Source organism: Melospiza melodia, chromosome 6, assembly GCF_035770615.1.
Source record: "Melospiza melodia melodia isolate bMelMel2 chromosome 6, bMelMel2.pri, whole genome shotgun sequence".
NCBI classification, from domain to species: domain Eukaryota; kingdom Metazoa; phylum Chordata; class Aves; order Passeriformes; family Passerellidae; genus Melospiza; species Melospiza melodia.
Genome location: NC_086199.1, coordinates 56,257,512 through 56,274,861, shown reverse-complemented (window position 1 = coordinate 56,274,861; position 17,350 = coordinate 56,257,512). Strand labels below are relative to the sequence as shown.

The window sequence follows — 17,350 nt, the reverse complement described above, 5'->3', positions numbered from 1 at the left end:
GCGGGTTCAAAGGGAGAGAAGCTAGCCCTGGTGAGGAAGAAAACGAAGCCACAAAATTCCCTTTTGAGGAAAAATCGGGGGGAAAAGAAGATACCGCAGTTCCACCGAGTCCAAACGGGGCCGAGTCAGTCTCCAGGTCAGTCTCCAGTCAGTCTCCACGGGCGCTGCACGGTGCCGCAGGGACGGGCGAGCCATCGGTCTCCATCCTCGGCCGAGCCCCGGGGCCGCATCCCCGGCGGCGCGCGGCCTCCCGCGGCCCGCCCGGCTCAGGGGCTGCCGGCGCCCGGCCCGCTCCCGGCCGCGGGCGAGGGGGACGCGGCCGGCGGGGCGGTGGCGGCGGGGCCGGGGCCGGTGCGCGGCGGCGCGGGCGGAGGCCCCGCCGTAGGTCCGGCGGGCGCGGCGCGGAGCTGCGCGGGGGTGGCGGCGGCGCCGGGGCCGGGGCTGGAGGAGCCGCCGCTGCCGCGCACCGGCTGCCAGATGAGGCTGTAGTAGACGGCGAGCACGATGGCGGCCAGCGAGACGGAGAGCACGTAGGCCAGCACGGTGGCCAGGCGCACCCACTTCTTGTTGGTCTTGGCCGCCATGCGCGCCTTCTTGTCCCCGGTGTAAGTGGCGGGCTTGCCCCGCTCCGCGCCCGCCTCCTTCTCCTTCATGGGGGCCCGGCCCTTGGCCCGCTGCTCCACCGAGCCCTCCGTGCTGGCTCCGGCCCGGATCGGCCGCCGCCGCCGCTCAGGACATGCCGGTACCGCCCGTGCTGCCACCGGTGCCGCTGCCCGCGCTGCCCCGCCGGGGGCGAGGGGCGGAGCGTAGGGGGCAAGCCCGCCCTGAGGGGTGGGAACGACAGGAGGGGAGGAGGGCAGGGGAGGAGAGGAGAGGGGCGGGCACGGGGAGGAGCCTGGGCCACCTTTAAAAAGAGCCCCCTCCCCCCCCCCCCCGGTGCCCGTGTCACCGCACCCCTTACCCGCCCCGCAGTGAGGGGTGGGCGGGAGCGGCGCTTCAGGGACATGGGCAGCACTCGCCGAGCCGCAGGAAAGCTTCTGGCACGGCCTCCTGGAACGTGCCCAGCGCTGGAGGAGGTCAGGAGTCTCCTCTCTACCTTGGCTTCCCGACGGAGTTACTTCTTGCGCTCTCCCTGATGCAGGTATGTGCTGCCTGCACCTCTGTGAGGCTGCAAGGGTCCCGAGCCAAGCGGCATTTTTTTAGAGGGAAAGACTGCCTTAGTTTGGTCCAAATTGGGTTCTTCCCAAGCCCGTTATTGATACGATCTAAACCTCCTCTTAAGTTATGGCTTCACCTTACTCCACAGGTGTTAGTTCCCTACAAAATTGCTCTATTGTCTTGTTCAAAAGACAACTAAAATGATGATTTGTGGCATAAATTAGTTGGTTTTTTTTTCTTTATGCTGCAAGAAAATTACTTTTTGGAATGATGCCTTCTGCAATTGTTTTCTCCCTCCCCTCAATCTGAGGTCAGTCAGGTGTAGTGGTTGCAGCAAAAACCTCTTGTAAACCAGGACTTGTAGATCTGCAGGAGCCTACAGCAACTGGAGAACTGCCTGTAACCCAGAGGCTTCCCCAAGAAGACATGTTATGGAATAAATGGAGTAGCTGCAAAATAATTCTAATTCTTGGAAAGCAAATTTATAGCACTTCATACAAAATGGATTTGCTAGTAATTTTTCAATGTGTTTTCCCTCAGTGATGGGTTTGCTCCAGCTCCTCCTTTTTTTTGGTTCAGCAGGTGAAATGATGATGAGTTACTACCTCCCACACGTCCCTTCCCTATGCTCTTGCTTAATTCCAGTTAAGAGGCAGAGGGTTGACATGTACCAAGAATGCCTCTGGGGCTGCGTGAGGTCTCGACAGTTTTTGCCTGGTGCTTGTAGGGTTGAAGTACTGAGGCTTGAACAACAGGCCCTGAGCCAAAGCTGACCTCTCGATGAACCTTCCAACCAGATGTTGTATGTGTCCACTCATTTCAACCAATACCATTAGCAATATGGTAGATGTATCTGGTCATTCTCAAAGCATGTATTCGCCTTTCCCTGTTTAGGAACCAGATAAGGCTGGATGTGCAGGGGAGCTGTTGGAACATTCTCAGCAAATGTACAGAGTGTGATGGGCTTGCGATGTTCTGCCTTCAGCCCAACAGCCTCCCCTCCCTGTTGCATTTATTTGTGACTCACTCATGCTGCAGTGGAGACTTGCCCTTCCTAAAACACACAATTCCATGGTAATATTCAAGAAATTCAGTATTCTTAAGGCACTCTTCTCCCTGCCAACCCTTTGCTCTCAGGGCTTTGAGTAGGAGCAGGCTTGTGTTCATTAAGTGTGAAGTCTTGGCTTTTGCCAAGGTCAGGTGAAGGCTTTTCATTTTATTGTGGACAAGTAACTGCATGTGAGCTTCTCTGCAGGCAGCTGTGAGCAGGTCTGTGCCCTCTTTCCTAAAGAGAGCTCCTTGCTAACAACCATCCCTAAAGAGCGGCAGTAATGGTGCTTGCTTTGGCCTTGTGGTTTTAGCAAAAACACCAAGCTGTGCTCTGAGTGGATTCCTGTGGTACAAAGCTGGAGCTCTGGGGTGTTGTAAAGTCAGTGACTATGTTTGACACTAGACACAGCTTGCAAATTATCCCTCTCTGGGATTCTTCCTAAGGAGCACAAAAGAGGTCACTTGGAGACAGAGTCAGGGATACGTGATGACCTCAGGGACTCCTGCCAGGGAAGGAGAACTGCAGAGTCCCTAAACAGCCTTCCTCCCACCACTCCACAAACTGCTCTGCAGGCTCCTGTTCTTTATAAGCTCCTTTAATTTTGACTTCTCATGTCTGAGGGCCATAGAAAGCTTGAATTCTGCTGCTACCTCTTGCAGTGGGATGTTTGTTTGGTCTCCAGGGGTTCCCGAAGGATGTAGCTAAATGAACCTGCATTATTGATTTCCCACAATCACAGTCAGTGAATAGCTTCCCAGTGCTGCAGGATAGGGAAAACTTAATTAAGGGAAGATTGCTGGCCTGAGATAGATTCTCTCCATGCTTCTGAGAGTACCAGAATATTGGATGGGATGCCTGGGACATCTGTCTGAGCTGTGCAAAGGCCTTTGCAGGGAGGAGGAGAATGCTCTAGGTTAAGGCTGGATATTACAGAAATGAGAGCTTTGGGCTAGCATGTGGAGAAGTGAAGGGAAGACTGTGGTTGGTACTTGTTCAGTTTCATGAACCCAGTAGGCAAACAGAGTAAGTTGGGCTGGTGCAGTGGGAAGTAAATGTGGATGAGCTTAAGAGCACAATGGGGCTTTCTCCCCCAGTATCCTGATTTCCTCTGCAGTGTTTTGTACTGGAGGTGAATATGGGTGGGAACAGGCTGCATTCACCTCCAGGTGTGGTACAAGTTGCTTTCCTCTTCTTGTTACTCTGCTACTGAAGTGTACCATGAAATGGGCACGTTGTTTATGTGCCACTGCTCCTCATGCTTCCTTTCCTGTTAATGACCTGTCTTGGAAAGTCTTGTTCTTTTCCCAGCAGTCAGGAATGGCATGGTACAGCCAGCCCTGGGCAGCAGTGACCTGGCACTGCAGGAATGTATGGGATGTTTAAATGTGATCCTGCTTGCAGCCTCACTGTGCTGGCTGGAAACATGCTGAAAGCTGTCAGTGCTGTAAACACAACACACTGCCCAGTGAGCAGTTAATTACAGGCCTAACCATGTCTTGGTGGTTGGACAGATAGTTTATTGGGATTTGGGGTTTTTTTGCACAAGACCTCACTGCTTTTATGGTTTTGTGGCATCTGTGGTCACTTCTCTGTGCCATAGTCCACTGTCCTCTGACTTTTGCAGATCAAGCTGAAGAGTCATGCTGAAAGCTGTCAGGAGTCCTTGGCCTTGTGGTTTCGGCTCAGAATGGGACACAAGATATGTCCCTGTACACACACTCAGCAGTTCTGCTCTCCAGGATGGTAAGAAAATACTGTCTTTGTGGTCTTAATGGGATTGTTAATCCTTTCCGGATTGCCAGCACTCTGAGGGCAGAGCAGCCACAGGAGCAGTGGGATGGGCTGGCATTTGCAGAGCTGGGAGTTCATTGCTGATGTGCAGTGTCACAGCTCTTCACTAGAGGACAGCATTACACATGGCAAAGTAATTCTCCTGCAACAATGCTGGGAGAGATTTCTTACAGATTTTCTGTGCCAGGAGTAAGCTGGGGTGGAGGTTACAGTAATTTGCTGGAAGTCAGGAGGGAGGTTTTAACGGTGTGGCTTAAATGAGTGTCTGGAAACCTTGTCTCCTAAACCTTGCCTGAAGCGTGATGCTGCCTGCCTTGCTGCTGCATGCACCCTGCGGGGGGGTACAGGCTGCTGGATAGGTAGCACAGGGAGAGAAGGAAGAATATTAAATTAAAAAAGAGAAATGTTTTCATATCAAAACTATTGTAGGAAGTGGTGGGTAGCCTGGCAGGGAAGGTATGGGAGGAAAGCAGGGAGACAGGGATGTGGGACAAGTGTGCACTGAGCGATGTGCCTTACAGGACAGAGAGAATAAAGGATGCTTTGAATAAACAAATACTGCTCAAGTGCTGCTGTTCGTGCCTGCTCTGATGTTGCAGCTCTCAGCAGAGGGCAGGACTGCTGCTCTGCCCTATCAGGGCTCCATCAGCCATCTCTGCATGCAAGGGACAGAGGCTCCTACAGAGCAAGGAGTGTGAAGTGGAAGATAAGGAGGCTGGGTTGGGCAAGAGGAAGGGAGCTGCAGCTTTTGTGACAATCTTTGTGCAAGTGGGGGTTTGGCCCTTGCTGTTGGACATCACATGGCCTTGCAGGGCAGCCACCAACTTGGGCACTGATCTTCTTGCTGCTTGTGTTGAGTCTCAAATATGATTTCATTATTCATTGAATTAAGGTTTTATTCCTTAGGGGAAGCTGACCTTGAGTGACATGTAGAGTTAAGCTGTGGCAGGATTCTTGCTTACTTTGTTCATGAGGCAGAGAAAGCTGATGAATATCATTCTGAAGGACAGAAGCAGCCTCTCAGTGAGGCCCTGGCAGGAAGCACACTTGGTTCACAAAGCTGTGATAACTGACAGTACCAATCAAGCCACGGGATCCAGTAGCTATGACTGATCTCACCTGCCCTTGGCAGTACCAGGTGGCAAAGCTCATCCCACCTCTCACTGCTTTGCAGCTGTGACCTGCAGGGCCTTCCTGCAGTGCTGTCAGTGTTCCAGAGGCTGGGAGGACTGCAGCACCTCTGAGCAAGATTAATGCTCTCTATTCCCTCCATTGCTGCTCCCTAATTTAAGGGAAGCGAACCTGAAGCTGCTCTGGCCTTGCAGAAGAGATTAGGTGAGTCTAGAGAACTCTCACTGCACTCTTTATCATCTTCTGTTTCTCTCCTTGGGAGTAACCAATTTTCCTGAGTGTGGGATCCTGGTGACACTGGCTTGGCTGGGCCTGGAATATCCCAGTGACCCTAAGGAAAGAGAGCCAACTGCCTTCTGTTGGATAGCCAATTCCTGTAAGTGCAAGATTGATAAGTGCAGAAAATGCCATGGTAGCTGGAAATGCGGAAGCTGTCTTATTCCCAGGGTTTTTTTTTTTTTGGCAGACCCCTTGAAAGACAAAGGATGTTGTGTTTGCTCAGGGTTCTCTTTTCCTGCAGCAGGGAGCTCTGATTCCTGCTTTTACTGTTTTACAGTTGGAGCACTTGCTAAAGTTCCACTTTATCTCTCCTGCCTCATGTCAGTAGCACCTGAGAATGCCCTTAGGATTCCTTCAGTGACCATTCCCCAGCTGTCCAGGCTGCTCCAAACTGCCAGACTCATCACATCAGGGCTGGGAAGAAAGGAAAGAACAAAACATGCAGCTGGCTCCTCTTACAGAGTTGGGGGGGGTTTGTTCTCCACTTTTTCTGTGCTACTTTTGCAGCAGCTTGTCCCTTTTGAGCCATGGCAATCTTGGCTTTGATAGGAGGTGAGGATGACATCCCATCATGTGCCTGGGAATCCACAGCAATCATAGCACAGTTATTTCCACTTGTAATTAGTTGTGGGGCTCTGCCTCTGACTAAAATTGATCTTGGCCATGTCAGACCTTTTCATAAGCTGCTCTCTAGGTTAGCCAGTGCCCATCAGCCAGTGGAGCTGCTTTCCTCTTCTGCTGCCCACATGGAATTCATTTGTTCCAAGGTCAGAAGCAGAGACTTGTTTTGGCCCTGTTTGCCTTTAACCTGTTCTGCTTTTGGTCCCTTCCCTACTGCTTTGTCACTATAATCCCCATCTTGCCCACCTCTCCTGTTCTATGTCCTATGTATCTGCCACAGAACCAAGTGAGTGTGTGGAACAGTGCAGTTCCTGGGACTCTGGGAATGTTTCGTTTCATCTGGGGAATTTCCAGCTGCCCTGCTGGTCTGTCTCACTTTGAGGCTGACATTCAGAAGAGCCCATAAGAGAAAGGAAAACTGTTTAAGATTGGACAGTGCAGTGAGTGGCCTCAGAAATGGCATCTGTCCAGAGCAAGGAAGGAGTTTGTTTCCTGGGACATCTGGCCTCTTGCATGAAGGGGGCAGTCTGCTTGTAGCCAGAGCTGAGCTGCTCCGCAACCACAGCTGCAGAAGCAGTTGGAGCGTTTCTGGCAATGCCTGTACTTCGTCAAGAGAGCATTTAAGGAAGTTGAGTTGCGGAAGTTCACCGAGCCGGGTGCCTCACCAGCACAGCTCCAAGGAGTGGATCCCTCCCGGAGGGACGGTGGCTGTTTGTGCCCACCAGCACGCCAGCCATCGCCAGCTTTGCTCTGGGTGACCTTGGGTGAGGCTCTACTTGCCTGGAGAGCTGTTGATTTACAATGCAGATTCATCGCTCCTCGCCTGCCTGCCCCTGCCCCTCCTAAATTGGACTGGGATATAAGAGGTTGTTTGCTCTCCGATGCCAACAGAGGCCATGGCAGAACGCCCTGCCACGTGAGAGGCAGAGATAGAGGAGAGGGGGCTAAGGAGGAGTGAGCTGTGCAGTTGCTCTTGCTTGTGGTAGCTGAGGAGCACATCTGCAGGACCATGTCTGTGCTGAACCCTGTCCTGCAGCCCACGAAGGTGAAGGACTACCTGTGCAAGGGCGGCCGTTTCATCAAATGGGATGATGTGAGTACTGGGGTGTCCCTTCCCTGGGCTGTGCCTGTGGTGGCAGGGAGACACTGGCTGGGTCACGGTCTGTGGGGAGGCTGGGGGCCTGTGTTCTGTGTGGGATCCCACCTGACAGCAGAGATCTCTAGATGGGGAGAGGGAACTGGGAAGAACAGGAAAGCTGAGGACTGAAGTTAAGGGGATGTTGCGTGTGTGTGTGTGTGTGTAAGGGGCTGGGGATATGTTTTCTACATCTCTTATAGTGGAGGATGGAAACAAATGGAGCGAGTGTGCTGTGTATGCAGCCCCTGGTGTAGGACACAAGGTCCACCCCTGAGGAAGATGGTTGCTGCTGGGAGTCTCTGTGGGGTGACATGCAAATGCCACATTTGGGCTTTCTGGAGGCACATAAGGGGTAGGGTAGGATCTACTCCAGAGCAAAAAACACACATTGCACTTTTCAGATAGAGATGAAATCAGGCTCCAAGTTGCTTCCTCTTATGGCCCTGTTGCCTGAGTGGATCGGGGGTGAGCTATGGCCTCCCACGCCTGCCCGGCCCCTGGGCCTGGGAACGACTGAAGAGAAAAGGGCCTGTGCTTTAACAGGGCTGAAGCCTCAGGGTGCTGCAGCAAGCTGCTGCTCTCTCCAGCTCATTGTCCTCTATACCTTCAAAACAGCTGCCATGCAGTCACTGCCTTTCTGTGTGAGGGGAACAAAGTGTAGAGCAGCAGCAGTTCATTGGAACATAAGGGTTCCCCTCCTCACTTTCTAAGGAGGCAAAGGAGTGCTCACCCCAGCACTCACAAACCTGAGCAGGAGGAGAGCTGCTGCCCATCTGTGCTGTCTGGAGATGGACTGTCTGCTGTTGGGCAGGGATGTTGATAAAAGGGGGAAAGCCCAGATTATGGTTATTCACAGGGGTCTGGGGAGATAGTTCATGTGGTGGTGCAAATGAGATGATCAGAAGGAGCCTGCAGCAGCAGTGCAGGAGGGATTAGCACTTCTGTGGGTGTGAAGCTGGAATAGAGTGTTAAGTCCCAAAGGAGCATGTGGGGGAGTGGATCACCTGTGCTCAACATCAGTGGGGTGGTCCAGCAGCACTGAGAATGAGAACAGTGTACTGTGCAGCTGGCAGGAAGGATGGATGTGAGGAATAGGAGCTGGAATATGGCTGCCAGTTCCCCTGTGAGCAGTACATAAACAGGAGGATGACACTGGGTACAGTGAAAAGCACAGCCTTCCTCTTTCCTGTGGGCCTGCTCCCTGCAGAGTGCACTTAGGGCTTCTCAGAATTTGAAATCTGCTTTCTCAGAATCACAGTAGCCAAACTTGTCTAAAATTGCTGATGACTTTGTGTTCAGTCCTTGGGGGCCATTCTCCCAAGCATTGGAAGCTGTTAAGTTCATCACTGGGTATTCCTGGGTTAGGGTCCCCTGAAAACCAGTGTGAGTCAGTTGGGCTTCCAAGACCCACCAAGTGTTTATTTCCTGCTGTAGCTGTTGATTAGGGAGCTCAATTCCCATCTGGATCTTTCCTTAAGGTTTATATATTTGTAAACATTTCTAAGTGGTTGCCTCAACTAAGTAGTTTACAGGCTTCATCTCCACCAATAAAGAAAGGCTTCTCCATGAGTGGGCTGTTCTGGTCACATTGCTCCATCACATTGGGCTTTCCCAACCCATGGTTAGAATAGGCTACAGAGGATGATGGTGAGAGCTCCAGACTGCAGGATTGCTGCACTTTAGAATTCACGAGTGTTAAGTTTTTTGTATCTCTTTCAATTGACAGGACTGTACTGTTGGTAACAGTTTTGAACTCCCTCCAGGATAAGTGAGGCAAAGGAGTTCAGGAAGATCAGGCTGGCCTCTTAAATCACTGTTCAGCTTGGGACTGAACTAGGGCCTTCCAGCAAAAACGCATACCCACACTTTTTCTACAGAGCCCTCACCTTGTCCAGCTTTGGTAAGGCACTGTCCAGAGGAGAGAGCAATGGGTCCCTGACAGGCAGGACTGTTCTGACCTGTCCCATGGGTTAGTTGCAGGACCTTGGGGTAAAGAGCAGCTCTGCAGTGCTTTGGTCAGCATCCAGCAAGCTGGGGCTCTTAAACAGACTGAAGAGGTGAAGTTCTGCTACATGGGTGGTAGCTGGGTTAAAGAACCAGCTGGGAACCCTGTCAGAACCCCAGGCAGGGCACGAGGCAGTAGATGACCTCTTGGGCAGGGCAGATGGGTATGGGTATGGTTCTGTGCTGCCTCTGAGTCCTCACAGTAGAGTCAGAACTGTTCCTATCTCTGAAAGATTATGGATTACAGGATTTTAGCAGGCAGTGTTTGCTTTTTGCCCCACAGAGTGAGAAGCAACCAGGTTGGCTGCCAGACCATCTTCTGTAGGATTGCCCATTTCCTTTGCTGCCAGGAGCTGCCCCATTGGAGAGGCTGCCTGCACCCCCTGCCAGGAGTCTGGCTGGCAGCAGCTTCCTTGCAGCCTCAGCTTGCCATCCAGAAAGCTGCTTTGTGGGAGATAAGGGTAATCTAGAACATGGCACAATCCTCTGTGGTGGTACTGTGAGGCCTGTTCTGCTCTCCATGGCCATGTGTGCAGGGAGCTGCCAAGAGCTCTGGGAACATGGACACAGTGCTGGGCAGGCTGGTGCTGGCCCTGGCAGAGCAGGGGAAGACAAGAGGCAGTAAAAGGACCACACACAGTGTGCTGTGCAATGAGCACTTTACTGCAAATATTGTGTATGGAAATGGAGGTCCCTGAAAACATAGATACACTCTAGAGTGAAGTATGAGTTGAGCAAAAAATGGAAGAATCTGAGGCCAACAGACAAGTACAACTTCCAGATTTCATTACTGGTTTCATATTAGCAGTGATGTGCTTCAGCTTCCTGAATTGAATCTGGAGCCTTCCCAGAAATGGCTGTGTGGGGTTCAGGATCAGCCCCAAATGATTTCATCTTATTGCAGCCTCTGGTGTTGGTGTTTGTGTAGCTGCTTCTTTCTATAGTCCGTGTAGAGACTGAGTGTACAGTGTGTGGAGTTTCAGAATCTCCATCTAAAGCAGCATAATGATGCTGTATTGATGTATCCCCTCCTTGAAGCCTTCCTGACAAGGAGCCCAGATAATCTGCACAAACACCTGGATGGGAGATGCCACAGATGAATGCTTTCTCTGCTTGGCCTGGGTTACTCCTGAGCTTGTAGAATGGAGCAGGTCAAAGAAGACTTATCAAATGAAAAAATTAATTGAATCTCTAGATACTTTATCTCAGTTCTTTATGTAGAAAACTCCAAGACAGCTGTTATTGTTAAACGCACAGATTAGGTGAGACTCAGGATTCAGCTTCCAGAGCCTCACAGGTGTCACTGTGGAGATGTCCTAAAATCTTTGGGTTCATTTTCATGAATCCCAGAGGGTGTTCACCTGCTCGGTCTGTATTTGAACTGGGAACCTTGTGTCCCAGGATGTTTTCTCCAAGTCACCCAAGGTGCCAACATTCTTTTGCTGTTTTTTTTCTGTCAGGAAACATCAAATGCTTCTCCTGTGATTCTCCGAGTCGACCCCCAGGGCTTTTACGTGTACTGGACCTATCAGAGCACGGTAAGTGCTGAGGCTGCACAGCTCGGGCTCCAACCAGCCAGCTCAGGTTTGTGTGAGGTGACAACACTGCAAGTGCTCGAGTCCTGCACTTGGGAGCAAACTGCCACACTTATTCCTCTTAGTAGGGACACTCCACCATGTAGTGAGAGCTGCTCAGTGGCAGGTTGGTCTTCACAGCACCAGGAAAGGGCAAGAACTGAAGGTGTGAGTGTGGCCTTTCTGTGCCTTTCACGCTTTCACATTTTTTGACTCCTGCAAAGCTTATGTGTCCTTCAAAGGACTTCATGAAGAACAGTTTGTGATATCACTGATACCGGTAAAAAACCAGTGCTGATATACCTGTCACCCAGCAAGATACAGGATTCTCCTAACCTGTGCAGTGGGGCCATTAACTGACTCATTGGGCTTTTAGACCTTTTAATTAAAAAAGTAGTGACTGTAGTGATGTAGGGCCTACATGGAGTCTGGAGAGCAAGTTGTGCTCAGGGTGATGTTTGCAGGCTGCTGGAGGAGAGGGAGAGACAACACATGGAGGAAAGAGAATTCAGTTCCTCACTGATGAGTACATCAAATGATGGAGAGGGAGGTGGAAGGCTGGCCTTACTTCCGCTTTCCAGAGCGGGCTGTGGTTCGGCTCTACTTCCTCTGCCTGCCCTACATGCCATGGCAGTCAGACAGTCCTGCCCACGCCTGGCCAGGGACCTGGTGGGTTGGGTGGGCTCTGCCTTTCCAGAGATTGTGCCCAGTGCCAGCTGGGACTGGGCACTGCCACAGCCACATCCCCTGAGAACAGTGTCACAATGCTGGGGACTGTCACACCCCTTGGTGTCACTCCCGTTCTGCTTTCAAGGTCCACTCAGGCAGTAGAATATCTGCTCTAAGGGTGCCAGCAGGATGAAGAGGAGCACAAAATGAGACAGGGGGAGCTGGTGTCACCATGGAAGGGAGATATTTCATTGGGATATCTAGGGAAGGGGCTGGGGGAAGGAAGCTTAGCTGCCACAAGGAAAGCCAGACTGGAAGGGGTCACACATCCTGGAAAATGCTGTTGGTTAGCAGCTAAAGTAAACTGAACTGCTTTTGCACTAGAGACTCAGAACGGAGTGGGATTAGGACTAAAATTACTTCCTGCTTAACAATAAAATGGGGATACAGCCAGAAGACATGGCATCCACATTGTCCTGTAATGTGGTCTTGGAAAATAATATTCTGCTACAACAAGTATAATTTGTTCTCCAGATCCATGGTGAGAAGAAAAATTAGTAACAGAGGAAGGAAATTCAGGTTGGATATTAAAAGAACAAACAAGACAGCAAGCCAGTAGTGAGGACATGGAGGGGCTGCCTGGGGAAGGCTGTGCAGTGGGAATGGCTTCCCTCCCTGCCTTGTTCCTGCTGGGAGAGCTCTTCCACAGGCAAAGACACTAAGCCATGGAGTGCTTTCCTTCCTCCTTTGTCTTTCCTCATTTTTTTTTGTCCTTATTCTGTTTGTAGGAAAGAGAAATTCTGGATATCACCACCATCCGAGACACCCGAGCAGGGCGGTTTGCCAAAACGCCCAAGGTGAGGCCACAGCTTCTTTCTGTCCTGTGTTTCAGTGGGAAGGCAGGGCTGCCTGAGGTTTTGGTGGGCTCAGGCAGCTTGTCCTGGATTTCTGTAGGAAGAAGCTAGAGAGGATCTCATCTCCTTACATCACAGCTATGTAAATACAGAAAAGCCATCTTGACTCTTGTCCCTGACCTCCCAGGGGCCCTCTGTGCTCCCAAAAGCAGCACTTCCAGACTGTGGTAGATGGGCTCATTGAGAGGAGTATGTCAGAAAGCCAGGAGAAACAATTCCCCTTCCAAGTGCCCTGCTGCACTGCTAAATCCTGCTGGAGACTCTGATGCTCCTGCTCTGAGACACTGGAGCTGCTCTTGTGTAAGGATACACAGGGTACCCACAAACCTGGAGTTACAGTGCCACTCCAACAGTGTGTGCTGGGATCTTGCCTTTAAAGGGCAGAAAATGCATTTTCAGAAAAAAACTTTTCCCCCCTCCCCATATATTTTTACATTTGCACATGATCAGGGCTTTGTTCTCAATTTCAGTTATTGAGGATTCTTGCAGCCCTTGTTAGGACTTTGCTTCTGGGACTTTGTTTGTTTTTAACTTTTCCATGTATGGAAAAGACAAGCAGAAAACTTAAGTAAAGCACAAAGGTGGAAAAGGGACCAAAGAAGTAAAGCTGATGCATCATGTGGTGACATAGGTGACTCTCTAAGGCAAAAGGGAAAGGTTTTGCAATATCTCCTGAGCCTCAAGCAGCCTTTTGCATAAGTTGTGTGGCTGTTTTCTCAATCTGCTCTGAAAATGTCTATTCAGAACTCCCCAAGAGTGGTATTTTTCAAAATACCATAAAAAGGTGGGTGCTAAAGGCACAGCAGAGCTCAAGAACAGTGCCCATCATAAAAATCATATCTCCTCCAGAAAAACTGCCTTTCTCCTTAGAAGCTCACTAGACTGCAACATACTTCAGTTTTCAATGAGCCTGAAACTTTGTCAGCAACTTGTTTTGTGGGAATTGTGCTTTAAAAATGCTGTCAGAGGTTGGATTTTCATTTGAGAGAATAAAATATTTGGGGCTGTTTGAGTTGGTGCTGCCCTCCAGATGGGACACACTAAGAGGCTGACTTAAAGGAGATACTCTTTTCTAGGGTGTTAAACTTTGAGAAATAACCTGTTGACAAAATGAATTGATCTTTGATATAGATAATAAATTGCTGGGGGAAGCACTGAGGCCATGGCTGGATGTCCTCGTGGTAACAGAAGGCTGGAGATGGCCTAGATTTTAAGAATTAGTTAAGGAAGACTAAATTGAAGAGTACCAAGAGAAGACAGTTTGCCAATGGTACAGAGTTATTTGGGGTAATAAAATCAGGCTGGTTTGTAGGAAGACCTTGAATTGCTGATTGAATGCATGATCTAATGAGTGATACATTTTATACAGATAAAAATCAGGCAATGCATACAGAAAAAATCCCTCATCCTTCTGTAATAACAGGCCCTGAGTTGACTACTCAGAAAACATCGTGGGTGTGTGGTAAAATATCAATGTAGTGTTCAGCAGTATTTGCCTCCTAAAAGTAAATTGTATCTTAGAGATTATAAGGAAATCGTTACGAAGTTGTGCTATTGTTTACACCCCAAATTGATCCATATTTATGTGCAATTCCTAGTGTACTGTAAAATTTAGTGAGAACTGGAAAAGCTATGGAAGAACAGCAAGATTAACAAAGGAATGAAGTGGCTGCTGGGGGCAGAGCATCTGAGTGGAAGGGACTGTGTTCTGGCAGAAGGAGTAAGGTGAAGGGGATGTGAAGTGCTGTAATATCAGCAGTTGAATGGAGAAGGGGAGCACGAAATGCTTACTCAGAGTTTGAAGCAATTACTCAGGGTTTCTTCCAGTGCAGGATCTCCATATAAGGTGGAATTTTCCAGAGGTAGGAGTGGCACAAGCAGGAGGTGCTGCTGACTGTCCCACCTCAGATCACCATGCCATTGGTAATGCTTCCTGCCCAGTCATGGAAATGTGAGTATAAAAAGTCAGTACAAGAAGGAAATGCCCTTAGGGGATTATTAAATGTGAGATAATGTCTCTGGGTTAGGAAGCTGCTGATTCCCAGATTGCTGGGAGCTGCAGGAATGTGTCAAAGAAGTGCCAGTGCATATGCCCTGTTCCAGTGCTTTTCCCTAGGCACCTGGATGGAGCTGCTGTGTTCTAGTTGTTGTAACAGGCCAGGGATGGGATTTTAGAGCCATGGGAATTGGCTGCAGCTCATTTTTGAAGAACAGTGAAGCAAGGGTCAAGCACTGACTGATTTATTAAATATTCTCAGTGGGCAGAAGTGATGCACTTGATGACAACCTTTGCTGTGAAAATCCTAAGTGCTCTTTGAATTCTGCATTTTACAGAGACTCGTTTGAAATAAGTCTCCTTTTTATTTCAGGGAGTTTTCTGGAATTCTGTGATAACATGTAGTAAAATGCACTTGATTGGCTCGTTATCCATCTTTTCCTTGTGGATGCTGGGAGGCCTTATGTGGGCACCAAAGGGGTGTTGAACCAAGATGTGCCATCTGGGTCTGGAAGATTGTTACTTACACATAGCTCTGCTATCCTTGATGCCTCTGGCTTAAAGCCCTCAGGGTCGTGTTCATTTGGCTGTCCTGAGAGCAGAAGTTCACAAAGGAATGCAGAAAGCAGGGAAAAATTCTTCACATGAACCACCACACCCTCCACATGGGGCAGCTGTGTCTGGGGCGTTGTTACAAAAGGCATTAATATAAAAAACTGGTGTGGTGAAGCAAATAAAAATCTGTTTAGAGGTGGAAGAATGAACATGGGTGCTCTTCTGCCTTGTTACGAAATAGTGGTTTGGAATGGTTGTAGAATAGAACTGTTGGAATTAATACAAAGAGTTAATTTTTTTCACTGCCTGAAGGTGAAGAAGAAATGAGCCATCAGCCTTGTATAGGACTGAAGAAGAGCAGGATCACAGCTGTAGGAAGAACTGTGGATGGCACCAGCAATAAAAAGAACATCCTTTCCCCTTCCCTGCAAGTGATGCCCCAGTCAATCTGCAGCTGCTCTGAGGCAAAGCTTGTAGCCTGATTTTCCTGCTGGATTGTTACTGAAAGAAGTCCAGAGGAAGGAGAGTGCTGTATGGAGAGCATCTGTACCACTGCTTTTCACAGCAAGGGGCTGTGCAGGTTTGGGCTGTGGCTCAAGGATGTAACCTGCCCTCAGTTTTCCAGTCTTGTGGCACAGCGAAGTCTCCCTGGGAGGAGGTGGGTCACTGTGGGTGTTGGGAGTTCCCTGCTTTCAGCAGCACCTTCCCACGACTGCCTGCTCAGAGGTTTGGGGTTTTTCTTTGTAACCTCTACACACAGCAAGAATAATAACACCAAAGCAGCCACGTGAAAAACCACTTGAGAAGAGACCTGCTGCTGTGGCACTGCCAGCACAGGTCACAGCTGGAGCCCTGTCCATGGTTAGGGATGCTTAGGGAGCAGGTGAAGCATGGAAAGGGACTCACCAGGGGCTGCCAGCCATAGGAGCAACCTCCAAATGGAATTGGCCCTTGCCTGCCTTCCCCAGTCCTTGCCTCACCACAGAGCAGAATCTTCCCCGGCCCCTCCTACGCAGGGCTCCCCTGTGAGGTTCTTTGAGGGTGGCTCCGCGTTTCTGCCATGACTTTTCTTCGCGGAATTTTTTTTTTTTTTTTTTTTTTTACGTGGGGCAGAGCGAACTTTGGCATGTGTTCAAGAGAATAATAAAGATAAGAATGAGCAGTGCCTTTGAACAGCAAGGAGACAAGATTTAAAAGCTATTGACTGTAGTTCAGCAGTGTGCTGATACAGATTGGGCTGTTATTTACAATCAGGTCTGTGTTTTCTTTTCAGTAATGAGGAACAATAAGGGCTGCTCCATTTGTGGGGCTTCTTGTGGTTTCTTTTTTAAGGCACCAAGACTCTGGAATGCTGACAGAGAATCTAATAATAATAAAGGCCAAAATACATGATGTTTTAGGCCAGACTTCTGGCTATTGGCTGTGTCTTGGGGTTTGTTTAGATGTTTTAGGAGGCATTGGCTTTGAGACAGACATTTTTTAATAAAAACAAAAGTTGTACTTTCTGACTGTCATGATTATAAACCATCTTCATGCTCTGTCCTCATTCTGTTGGTGTTGAACCTGGAGCTACAGCCTGAACTGCACATGTACAAGAAGAAAATTGTACCAAAGCATTTCACTCATCATGTTTTGAGATGATAAAGTTAAAGCCAGTGGGCTTGTTTAGGAACCCTGCAGGACAATCACAGTGCCCTCACAGTTGTGGCTGTGAGCCACAGGCTCTAAACACTGTGGGTGGTCAGTGGTTCTGCTGCAGCACAGGGGCTGACCAGCTCTGGCATTGGGATTGAGCAATTTGTGAGCCCAGGATGGAGCTGAACTAAGTCTAACTCCAGCCCTCCAACTGGAGAGTGATCATATGGAGGCACCAATCTGTGAGCATGCAAGAGAGAGGCAGGTACCAGCCTGTGTCTGGCAAAGGATTTATGAGTGGTGGAGCAGGAGCTGAGCAAGGAAATGGGCATGTGTGGGTGATGACCTTTGCCATGCTGGGCCCTCCTGCTTCTGCCATCGTTGTGCAGTGAGTTCTGGGGCCACAACATCCACAGTGACACGTTCTTCTCTGTCCCTGGCAGTGTGTCCCTGCTGGATTTCAGAATACCATGGGCTATTCTGTGCCTGCGACTCTGAGCTGCTGATTTTCCAGTTCCTTTAGGCAAAACACTGAGGGCTGAGAGTGCTTCACTGTGGATTTTTGTCTGCCTGTGTCCCTAAGATGCTTGGCACAGGGACAGGTTGGCCCTCCCCATTCCACAGCCGATATCTCCAGCACGGAGCAGCAAGGCTAACGGGGACTGGAGTGTTACCTCCAGAGTCAAAGGCATCCCCCAAATATCTTGGGGCTTCCTTTTTCCCTTCTGACAACCAAATAAGAGCTCTCTTCTCCAAAAGAGATGTGTTGTCCTTGTGCCACAAGACACAGCTCTGTCAGGGCACAGTGACAAACAGGTCCTGCAGTCAGTTAGC

The 17,350-nt window shown here is 49.7% G+C and overlaps 2 protein-coding genes and 1 long non-coding RNA gene across 5 annotated transcripts in view; 2 read left to right on the top strand and 1 right to left on the bottom strand.

The window, feature by feature from the left end:
* Positions 1–266: 266 nt before the first annotated feature.
* On the bottom strand, positions 267–791 carry INAFM2 (InaF motif containing 2). Its single transcript, XM_063159446.1, has one exon. The coding sequence runs from the start codon at positions 651–653 to the stop codon at positions 267–269; it is 387 nt and encodes a 128-aa protein (XP_063015516.1). The 5' UTR covers positions 654–791.
* Positions 792–962: 171 nt separating this feature from the next.
* PLCB2 (phospholipase C beta 2) overlaps positions 963–17,350 on the top strand; it is a 40,128-nt gene continuing 23,740 nt past the window's right edge. For 2 of the 3 annotated variants that reach the window (XM_063158413.1, XM_063158411.1), the window contains exons 1-5: positions 3,829–3,952; positions 5,175–5,335; positions 6,312–7,124; positions 10,634–10,711; positions 12,205–12,273. In XM_063158413.1, coding sequence (XP_063014483.1) covers positions 7,041–7,124; positions 10,634–10,711; positions 12,205–12,273 — 231 coding nt within the window. In that variant the 5' untranslated portion in view covers positions 3,829–3,952; positions 5,175–5,335; positions 6,312–7,040. Of the gene's footprint in view, positions 1,142–3,828; positions 3,953–5,174; positions 5,336–6,311; positions 7,125–10,633; positions 10,712–12,204; positions 12,274–17,350 lie in introns of those variants that run through there. The other variant, XM_063158412.1, reaches the window with a different exon arrangement.
* Positions 12,285–16,381, top strand: LOC134419331 (uncharacterized). The gene is made up of 2 exons (XR_010028015.1): positions 12,285–14,281; positions 15,194–16,381. It is a non-coding gene; the product is annotated as an uncharacterized LOC134419331 (long non-coding RNA).

What these genes read in the sequence shown, in the direction of transcription:
- INAFM2 (XM_063159446.1), bottom strand. Translation starts at nt 653, where the DNA reads ATGAAGGAGAAGGAGGCGGGCGCGGAGCGGGGCAAGCCCGCCACTTAC.